Genomic DNA, 10,807 nt, shown 5'->3' on the forward strand with positions numbered 1-10,807 from the left:
TCACAAGGAAGCGGCTTTAAACGCTTGCCCCACTCCTGCTCTGTACCCCAAAAGAAAAATCCAGGGGTTGGTAATTCACAAGAGGAGTTGAAGGGGCCTTCAGTTTGGAAGTGCTTAGGCTCAGCTGAGTATCTGAGGAGCTGTCTGCGCTGTCTGCCTGACAGGCATGTGCCGGCTCCTGCCCAATTTTAGTGCAAAAAGATCGCAAATGTTGCTGCAGATGAGTCCTGGAAACTGGTGCAGAAAAGAGGACTGAGATGGAGGGGTGGTGGGAATCCCAAGTTATTTTCCTTCCAAAATGAGACTCAAGAAGTCTGGAGTACAAGGTTCATGCTCAACAAGTGCCAAAGACCAGGGCAACAGATCCGAAGGGTCCCTGAATCATCACCAGGTGTCACAGTCTGCAGGCAGACACAGTCTGCAGGCTGTCACAGTCTGCTCTAACCCCCTAAGTGCACACTGGAGGTAGGTGTCTAGATATTTATTGTAGGGAAGACAGTGGCTTTCCACCAACTCAAGAAAAAGGGACTCCGTCTCTATTCCTCCCCTGCCCCAAACTCTCCACTCCACCCTCGGGCTGCAGTGAGTGGAGGACACAAAATGAAAGGGCATAAGGCCCTCCCTTGGAAGACTAAAGAACCCAGGGCATTTTCATAAATAGCTATATAATTAATTTTTTTAACCACTTTGAAACACACGGAAAGTTGAATATTTATTTAAAAATAAATCTTAAAAATATCTATTTACAGTACAGTAAGAGGGGCATGTGCAAACAACAGAAAGGGAAGGTCAGTCCTGCTGTGGAAAGCCCACGCTGTAATGTGTTGGGGCCATGTTCATAAACACCACCGGCGACTGAGCTGCGGTGGCAACAAGATGACACTCAGCTAACACTGGACTCGGCTCACCTTCGACACCTAGAGAGGCAGGAAAGTCGGGGTGCAGGGAGTCCAGCTGGGAAGGGGGCGACCAAAGGATAAACCATTGGCAGAGGCCCCGTGTGGCAGGAGGGCTCATTTCGCAAGCCAACAGGCCTCCAGCTCGCCACTCCGGACAGGCGTGCGACCCGAAGGGCCCTTCCCAGTCCAAGCTGGCCTCGCAGTGGGAGGAGTGGGTGCAGCGAGAGTCCCAGAGATAACAATCCTCTTTAAAGGAAAGAAAACCCAACTGAACAGGGAGTGGAGAGATCAGCAAAAATGAATCTGAACGGAAGTGCTACCCTCTCCCTTGTCAGACAACAAAGCAGCCATCAGTTGAAATATCTGAGTCGCTAAGTGAACTCCCAAGTGGATGCAGCAGCCCACGATCCCTGCGATCTACATGGTCAAGTGCAGGTCTCCGCTTCTGAGATCACCACATTAATACTACTTCACCATGAAACCAGAAGGTCAGTGGTGTAGCCCTTGTAGCAGGGAGGTGCAAGGTCAAGTCTATCTGTACACGAAATGGGAGAACTGGGTGGACTTGTAGTTCAGCTGGTTGTTTGGCATGAACTTGTGTAGCTCACTCTTTTTGCAGCAGGGGTCATAATGGTAGGCGCTGAGGCAGGTGTCGCAGGAAACTTTTGAACACTGGGTGCAGGTGTTGGTGGCGCCTGGGCGGTTGCAGAAGCCACAGCGGGAGGTGGCTGTGGCGGAGGGCTTGGGTTTTGGGTGGAGGTGTGGCAGCCGGTCGAGGCCCTGACTCTGGCCTGAGTACTTGTCTCGCAGAGACACCCCGTGGGCCAGGCTGTCATGGGCAGAGGCCTTGCTGGGGAAGACACTGGGCTTGGAGGCCGGAGGACACGTGAGCAAGCTGTCACAGCGCTGGCAGAGGGAGGAGCTGCAGGACAGGCCGCAGTTTTGGCACTTGGATAGGGCGGACTCTTTGGCAGGGGGCGAGCGCTTGTGGTAGAGGGAGTGGGCATCGTTTCTGAGCAGCCACACGTCCGGCCGCGGAGCATCCTGCCTGCGGTAGGCAGCCCTGGGCTCCGAGTCTGTGTACAGATCCACGTCATCGTGAGGGAAGTACGAGCTACGCAGCAGGCCAAGGCCGTTGTTGGGGGAGGCAGGTGGAAGGTCATCTGAGGTGCCGTGGGGGGAGCTGGACATGGTCAGGAGTGAGGGGGATGGGCGGATGATCTCATCCTTGAGGTCATCCCCCAAGTCTGCTGCCACGGGCTCCTTCCGAAGGCTGAGTGAGGCCTTCAGGGGAGGCTTCCTGCTCTCCCAGTAGCTGTCGTAGGCATCCACCGACCTCGAGGGCTTGGTCACACGGGGCTTGTAGTAGTCCTTTGCCGCCCGCTCGCTGGCCGACTTTTGGAGCGCGACGCGGGCCATTGAAGCCGTCAGGTGCTCCCTGCCCTCGGCCCGCCGTCGCAGGGCATCTGAGCAGCCGCGAACGTCCTCTGTGCTGCTCTTGCGCTCGCTCACGATGTCCAGCTCAGAGTACCCCTTGTCCTTCACTTGTGAGTGGATTTCTAGCATCTGCTCACACTCAACTTTGGCCAGAAACAGCTCAAAGGAGACCATCTTCACCTGGACAGTCTCCACGAGCTCTTTGAGCTTGTACGCAGTTCCCAACTCGGGCACGTAGCCCATGTAATTCAGGATGGCTCGGATGTCCTCTTCCAGTAACGTAGACTTGACGTAATAAACGAAAGGGCCAGTGTAGGTCTAGAAGGAAAGGAGTAGAAAAAAGGTGGGATTTTCTCTTGGAGACCCACACCAGAGACTGTCAAAGCAAGGGACATCCAAGTCCAAAATGGAGCGTGTAGGGAGAGGAAAGGGAAGGGAAGGATCTCAGGAGCTTCTCGCTGCAGAAGGCAGAAGCTCATGCTCACTACGAGCTCAGAGGAAGGTGTGAGAGAATTACCCATCAGCCCCTTTCTTAAACGTAGGGAACAAAACCACTTCTGTGTGGGGCGCAAAGGCCCTGCTCCATGTGAAGAGGAAGCCAGGGCAAAGGCGGGTGACTGAAAGGGATCAGACTATAGGCAGAAAGCCCGATGAGCAGTGAGAATATTCCTTCCTGGCACTTCTATGAAGGGCTGAATAATATGTCCGACTTAAGAGCCTGACTTGGTGGACACTCTCCTGTGCCATCGTCGTCACGGAATGACTCAGAATCCACTCTGCTCCTCCTACGCTGCGCTACCACTTAGTCCAAAGCACCTCTCAGCTGGCTTGGACATCTGAGAAGCCTCCTGACTGGTCTCCCCACCCCACCCGAGCTTTTCTACAGTCTATTTGCCATACAACAGCCAGAAAGGTCCTTTTCAAGTGTAAACCCCAGCACTGCCTTCCCCCCAGCCCACTTGGAACAAATCCACACCCTTTGCCCTGGGCTACCGGGCCCCCCATGACCTGGCCCCTGCCTTCCCAACCCTTTGGTCTAAGATGTGGCAGCAAGGGGCGGGAAACCAGTTCAGGGATGACACTGGGGAGACAGGCAAGGTGGGGAGCCGTGGTGGTCATTCTGCTTGTTGTCCCAAAGGCAGTGGGGAACCTGTGAGGGTCTGAGAGCAAGGGAGGGATGTGATCAGACTGGGACAACCCCTCTCAGAATCAACTGGAAGCAGCAAGAAGGGATAAGGAAGACCAGCATGGAGGTTACTCCCTGGACCTCACCTTGATGCTTCTGAATTCCTTCTTCCACGGGTAGAGGAAGAGGTTGATGCCCACGGTTTCCAGCGTGCTGAAGGCACAGTGCAGAGCCCGCAGGCTGGAGGAGCTCAGTGAGCGCAGGGAGCTCTCCACCACCTCATAGAACTGGATCAGCCGGAATCGATAAAAGGGATCCACCTTGTGCAGGCTGAGCAGGGTCGAGGCTGCCACCCGCAGGTATTCATCGCTGCCAGGCTTCTGCTTGCTGGGGGTGGTATCCACTTTGCCCTCGTGGAACTGCACGTACTTTCGAAATAAGTCATCCTTGTATTTTGCATCCATTGAACTGGGCTTCCCCATCCGATCAAGGTGGGGCTACCTTATCTCCTCCATGGCTTCTGGTTTAAAGACGGGGACATCGCTGAAAGTACTAACATGCTGCCACCTGGACCAGCGGAGTGCAGTGCCCTAGGAGAAGAAGCAGCATGTCATTCCTCAAAATGGTCCACACAGCAGCTTCTGACCGCTGAGGCAAAGCAAAAAGCAGAACTGTCCTCAGCTATACTGGGCACCACTGGTCCCCTTTCTGCTCACTCATTAACATGTTTATGGAACACGTTCTACGTTCAAGGTTATAGTGGAAACAAGACAGATACGGTCCTTGACTTTTCTGAGCTCACAAATGAAAAACGTGATTAATACTTCTGAAGACAAAGTTTATCATGAGTGTAAGAGGAACACCTATCCTGGTTTTGTGGGAGAACGGGGAGTTTAGGAAAGCGCCCCCAGACAGTAATAGTTAGACCTGAAGGATGAGGGCTTTGTCAGGCCACCAGGCAGGGGAAGGGCAACAGTAGAGGAAGGGCCCTGAACTAACCCCAGACGTGCCACGTGCTTCAATCCTTCACCTGCACTACCTCATTTAATCTTCTTAACCAACGCTGGGAGACAGGTACCACTGTTAATCCCAATGTTCCCAGGTGAAAACTGAGACACAGAGACAGTAGAAACCGCGCAAAGTTATAGACCTCTCAACAGGCAGAGCTGAGAGCCGAACCCAGGCAGTCTGGCTCCAAAGTCCATGCTCTTAGCCACCACACCCTGCCTGTCTAAGGCAGGAAGCCTGACAGGGAGGCTGAAGCAGCGAGGGCAGGGGCAGGCTCCTCCTTCCCAAGGCCTCGAGAGCATATTCAGAATTTTATATTTTATTCAAAGAGCCATGTGAAGCCACTGAAGAGTTTAAAGCAAGGTGAGAGTGACACAATCATACTTACAATGTAAAAAGGAGACCACTCTGGCTGCTGTCCCCTGGGAGTGCTTCTGTCTGCTTTGATGGCCTGCACTCCCCTTTACCACAAGTGTCTTACAGCCCCCTGTTGGGAGAGGACAGAATGTTCTGAGCTGGGACATGCAGGATTTATACAATCTTTTCATCTGCTTAGCAACTTGTTAGCAGAACATGTACAGATCCAGCAAAAAAAAAAAAAAAAAAAAAAAAAAAAAAAAAATATATATATATATATATATATATTTTTTTTTTTTTGGAGACAGTTTTATTCTGTTGCCCTAGGTAGAGTGCAGTGGCGTCATCATAGCTCACTGCAACCTAAACTCCTGGGCTCAAGTGATCCTCCTGCCTCAGCCTCCCGAGTAGCTGGGATTACAGGTGTGTGCCATGACAGCTGACTAATTTTTCTATTTAGTAGAGATGGGGTCTTGTTCTTGCTCAGGCTGGTCTCGAACTCCTGAGCTCAAGCGATCCTCCTGCCTCAGCCTCCCAGAATGCTAGGATTACAGGCATGAGCCACCACACTTGGCCCAGATCCAGCAATATTCTTACTGCCACAATGCTGGGAGCAAATCTGAATTCATGGGCAGGCCATGAGCACAGGGTCATGAACACATGGTCCAAAGCCAGGCTACCTGGGTGTGAAACCTTGGCCCGCTTCTCCAGGTTACTTGGGCAAATTACTCAAGCTCTCTAGGTGTCAGTTTTCTCATCTGAAAAAGGGGGTTAATAATAGTGCCTCCAGCCCAGGGTTGGTGTGGGGATTATATACAATCAGGACATAAAGCTGGTCACAGAATGCCGGCTCCACGTAAGCCCTTGACAGCCATTCCTGTTGCCTGAAGGTACTGTACCCCACAAGATGCCACGCCTTCTTAAGAAGGCAAGAGCAGAGTGGAGTATGTATCTCCAGCTGGGTGGGAGATGTGCATTTTCACACTCTCCGTCCAGTTGCTCTTGCCCAGAAGCTCCCTGGGTGAGGGATCGTGATCATCTTGCTCAGTAAGGTGACCTCAGTGGTGCCTGGGGCAGAGCATGTGCTTCTCAAATGTCTGCTGACTGACTGTGGGAGATGACGAGGGGCGGAGAAAGACACTGCAGTAGGATGGGGACTGGGACTGACCTGGGACAGGCCTCTGCAGATCTGTGCTCAGCTCAGGAAGGTCTAAAGGCCTATGAACTGGGCACCTGTCACAAGGTCAATAAAACCACCCTTGTCTCAAGGAGCCACTGATCTGGCTTCTCCATGGTTTGGGGGAGACTCCTGGGAGTATTAACAGTGGGACGAGAGATAGGGGGTGCAGCAGAACTAGGGACACAGAGAGGCCACATTCTCCTACCCACCACCCTGCTGAGGGAGCCCGGTACTGCAGGGACAAATAAGCCAGAGGAGGAGAGGAGGCAAACATAAATCCACTTAGAATTCTACCTCATGTCCAAGGCCAACATGGTCACACCCCTGCTCACCTCTCACAGCAATCTTTCCTCTAAGCTCCACCCACATGGACCTTTCTGTCTGTTTCTCAGACATGTCGAGCTCATCTCAGGGCCTTTGCACATGCTGTTCCTGTTGCATGTTCTTTCTCTGATTCTTCCCATAGCTGGCTCACTCTCATGGTTCAGGCCTCAGCTCAAATGTCGCCTTTCAGAGGCTCTTGCTGACAACCCCATCTCAGGCAACTTCCACCTTCCCAGTCCCTCATTGTCACATTATCCACAATCTGAAATTACCAACTTTATTCATTCACTAGCTTCCCCCATAACCTAGTAAGCCCCACAGAGGCAAGGACCGAGTCTGTTTTGTTACTATGATGGCTAACACAGAGCCTGCCACATTGGAGATGTTTGATAAAGTAGGTGAGATGAATGATGCAAAAGATGTGAGCGTGGACGATGCCTCTCCTTTGGTTTCTCATTGGTACCTCCCAAGACTCCTGGGAGATCAGCTGCAGAGAGAAGAAACAGACTCCAAAAGATGGCATGATACACAGCAAGTAGCTCAAGGTCAGAAGGTGGGCCCAAACTCCCAAGCCTGGCCTCTGACATGAAACCTGCGTCCCTTTTGTCACTCAGTGATTCCCATGTCCAACAAGTATTTATGCAGGACCCAGCTTCTGCCAGGCCCCGGGCAGGGGGCAGTGGGTAGGTGGGGTAGAAGGCAGGAGTGAAGAAGACATATCTTGCCCTCAATTCCAGTTGGAAGAGCTTACTACCTAGTATCATAGTATGCATGTTCTCTTAAAAATAAAAATGTATTGCAATCCAAAAGAAGATACTCATTGCTATTCTTGCTAATAAATACCACATGCATTTGCCATTGTCTTCTTTATTCTATTTTATATTACATTGGAGACAGGGTCTCACTCTGTTACCTGGGCTAGAGTGCAATGGCGTCATCATAGCTCACTGCAACCTCAAACTCCTGGGCTCACTCAAGCAATCTTCCTGCCTCAGCCACCCAAGAAGCTGGGACTACAGGTGCGCACCACCACACCCAGCTAATCTTTCCATTTTTTGTAGAGACAGGTCTCACTATGTTGTTCAGGCTGCTCTTGAACTCCTGGCCTCAAGAGATCCTTCCACCTCAGCCTCCCAAAGTGCTGGGATTACTGGTAGGAGCCACCACACCGGACCATGTACCATTCTTTATTTATCTAAGAGAAGCTTCCATCTCGTCTCTGGCCCAAGGCACTGTTTTTTGGTCCATTTGAGAACTATTCAAACAGAGGAACATCAAATCTCCTAAACACTACTGTGATTTTTCTCTAAGAAAGTCAGCCTTGAGCTCAAAGAGACTGATTTTTTTTACAAAGTCAGCCACCCTCAAGCTCAGCCCCTCAGCTCCATGTCTGCTGCTTTGTAATCCCACCATGGTCCACACCCTTGTTTGTTGCTGGCTAACAGTAAACCATGGGGCCCAGTTGGTGTTCAAAATCCCAAAAACAAGGATGGGAAGCTCATGTAAGAAGAATTTGAACCAACCTGGGTAGGTGAAGGAAAAGGAGAAAGAAAGTATATGCTAAAAGATAACTAAGGAAAGGAAAGAGAGAAAGAAACTAACAATTACTGAGGTCCCTCCTACTATGTGCTAAGCATTAGGCTTTCTGCTTTAACCGCACCATTCCATTTAATCCTCACAACACTATGCTCAGACGTTAAGCAACCTGCCCAACAGAGCTTGAAAGGGTCAGAGCTGGAATCTGAACTCTGGGTGGCAGGCCCTGAGGCCTCGGCTTTCTCCAATCTATCTCATTCATTTATTGTCACAATTAGTACCATTTACCAAGGCTTAGTATGTGGGAGCCCCCTGCTAACTGCTCTATGAAAATCAGTTAAATCCACATGCCGATTCCAAGGTTAAAGAGCAAACTGAGGGTCAGAGAGGCCAACTCACTTGCCCTAGGGCTGGGAAGAAGTGGATCTGAGATCTGAACCTAGGTCTGACACCAAAACTCTGACTTTTAAGCAAAGCCATCCTGCTGCATCTGCTGGACAGCTCTACTTGAAAGCACTTGGCTAAGTTAGAATGCCCCATAGCAGGGTGAGCAGAGTTGAGTTCTAAAGATTCCCATAGTAGCAAAATTTCCATCTTCCCACACAGAATGGGGCTGGGAGAGCCACAAATCTCTCTATGATGTAAGCTAAGGGCCAAAGAAAGAGGCCAGCCAGTGACCGGACAGTGGTAAAGCAGCTGACATCACTCCTGCCGAATGCATTTTCTGAGAATACAGGCTGCCTTGTAGCTGGTCAGAGCTGATGTCTTTCCTGAGCACAGAGCCAGCAATTTATTCCCAGCACTCTGCAAGAACAACAAAAAACACGCTCTCTGCAAAAACAGCGTGGTTACAGGAGAGCAAGACAGCCCAGCGACAGAAGCTGTTAATTTCTCCAAGCAACCCAAGGATTGGAACGCCAAGCTGTGAGAGTCTGGCAGAGGGGGAAAAATGGCACCGTGAATACCCTGAACACAGACGCAGGTGGGTGCCCATAGCCAAGGGCCCTGATCAGCACCTCCTGCACCCACAGTCTGGAGCTCCTCTGAAAAGCAACTCAGTGAAGAGACAGATATTGCACAGTCAGGGAGGCAGTGGCTTTTTAATTATTATTTTTTTAAACACTAAAAGGAAAACTGCATCTGTTTCAAGTCCCGCTGAACAGAACTGAAATGATTCTGGTAAGTAAAGCATTATCTTGGCTTTACCTCGGCTGGCCCATCAAGCAGAAACGTTCCCCAAGCAGCACTTGAAGGCGCCCCCTTCCCGGCACAGGCAGAAGCTATTCTGGTGCCTGCGTTGCCCCTGTCCGCAGGTTTACACATCCCAGGTCTAGCTTCGGCCGCCCCAGAGTTCCCTCAGCCTCCAAACAGGAGAAGAGAAAAGCAGTTCAACCCCCTCCGCCTCCCCACCAACTCCCATGCTCTCGTTCCAAGCGGGAGCTCCTGAGACACATCCAAGGCACCTTCCGCTGGCTGTGCGACACCATAAGGTCCCCACACCCCTACTAGATTCCAGAGAAATTCACACAGCGGCCTTCCAAACCTCTGAAAATAACCTCAGCGGTGCCGAAAGCGACTTCCCCAGTGGCAGCTGCCTCTCAGAGAGACTCCGAAGGAAGCCGTGTCGCCTCCCTGCAGGAGACAGAAGCTGGCGGCTGCCATTCCCAGCTCGGTAATTCCTGCAGCCCCTGAAGGCCACGTCGGTGGTGCAGAACAGCCCGCTCTCCAACTCAGACCCTCCCCACGGGGTTGTGAAGGAAGTAACAGGGGCTCTCATTTATTAGACGCCTATGTACGCCTGAGGCCATGCTTCACCTGCTTTACCTCATTCCATCCCCACTTCGGCCCTAGCGAGCAGGTTCACTCCCATTTAAAAAATGAGGCAACTGAGGCTCGTAAGATGAAGTAATTTAGGCAAGGTCACACAGTGAGTACGAACTCAGGTCTGCCGCCAGAGGCTGAGGAGGGAACCACTGGGCGGTAAGCGCCTCCCGGTGGAATCGGGGTGTCCTCCTGCTTGGCTGGTCGCCGAAGATGGGGGTGTTCCTCTTGGACTGCCCTGAGCCACCGCTGGCCGGTCCCAGGAGTCTTCAAGGCAGCCCCCGAGGGAACGGGGAGACTGAGAACAGGCTGGGAGTCTCAGGAGCGCCGAAAGACCGGGCCTCTCCGTCACCCCTCCGACCGCGAGGGGACCCCACTCCCGGGCCCGCGGAGCCCTCCGTGTCGGGCGCCCCCTCCGCCTGGGGAAGCCCCGGAGGCGGTTTCCGCCCGCGGCCGCCCCTCACCTACCCCGACACTGCCGCTGAGGACGTCCTGGTCGGGGGAAGCAAGCGACGGGCACGGCCGCCGCCGGAGCCGGGCCCGCCTGGGCTCTCGCCGCTCCGGCCGGCTGCAGGGAACCGAAGCCAGTACCCGGGGGCCAACCGCGACCCGGAAACACTCGGCCCGGAAGTACTATCCCCGCGCCACGGGCGGCCCGAAGGAAGGCCGGACCGCGGCTGCGCGCTGGGTCACGAAGAGATCGACGCCCGCGGCCGGCGGAGACAACACGGGGGCAGGGGAAGAAAAAGCGGGAGGCAGAGGAGCGCGCTGAGAAGGCGCAGAACCCCGCTTTGTGGCCTAAAGAGCTGTTGCCGTGCCTGGAGCTGGGACCCGGAAACAAACAGGCCGGAAGTGACGCATGTCACTCGGCCTTGGGATGGTGGCTGGCCGGGTTGTCATGGAAACCGGTCGGGAGCCGGGAGCTCGGAGCTGCGAGCATTTACTGGGCGAATCCTGGCTTTCACCTACTGGACTTGCACTTAATCAAGATGGTCCACGATCCTCTGGTGTAAACTGAGGTTTTTTTTTTAAAATCAAGATCTGGAAGAATTTGCTTTAAAAAAAAATAAAGATGATCCACAAGCTGCGCTCCCAACTGTGCCTGAGCGAGCAGGAGTT

General features: G+C 52.7%; 1 protein-coding gene across 1 annotated transcript; it reads right to left on the reverse strand.

The window, feature by feature from the left end:
• Positions 1-782: 782 nt before the first annotated feature.
• Positions 783-4,023, reverse strand: SPATA2 (spermatogenesis associated 2). Its single transcript, XM_069495890.1, has 2 exons — positions 3,609-4,023; positions 783-2,654 (listed from the first exon to the last, which is right to left on the reverse strand). The coding sequence occupies exons 1-2, from the start codon at positions 3,942-3,944 to the stop codon at positions 1,431-1,433; spliced, it is 1,560 nt and encodes a 519-aa protein (XP_069351991.1). The 5' UTR covers positions 3,945-4,023; the 3' UTR covers positions 783-1,430.
• Between the last annotated feature and the right edge of the window lie 6,784 nt (positions 4,024-10,807).

This window comes from Eulemur rufifrons, chromosome 20 (genome assembly GCF_041146395.1).
Source record: "Eulemur rufifrons isolate Redbay chromosome 20, OSU_ERuf_1, whole genome shotgun sequence".
Taxonomy (NCBI): Eukaryota; Metazoa; Chordata; class Mammalia; order Primates; family Lemuridae; genus Eulemur; species Eulemur rufifrons.

Excerpts from the sequence above, each read along its gene's own strand:
- SPATA2 (XM_069495890.1), bottom strand. The coding sequence starts at position 3,944 with ATGGGGAAGCCCAGTTCAATGGATGCAAAATACAAGGATGACTTATTT. Across the intron at positions 2,655-3,608 it reads AGGAATTCAGAAGCATCAAG|ACCTACACTGGCCCTTTCGT; the intron begins GTGAGGTCCAGG and ends CTTTCCTTCTAG.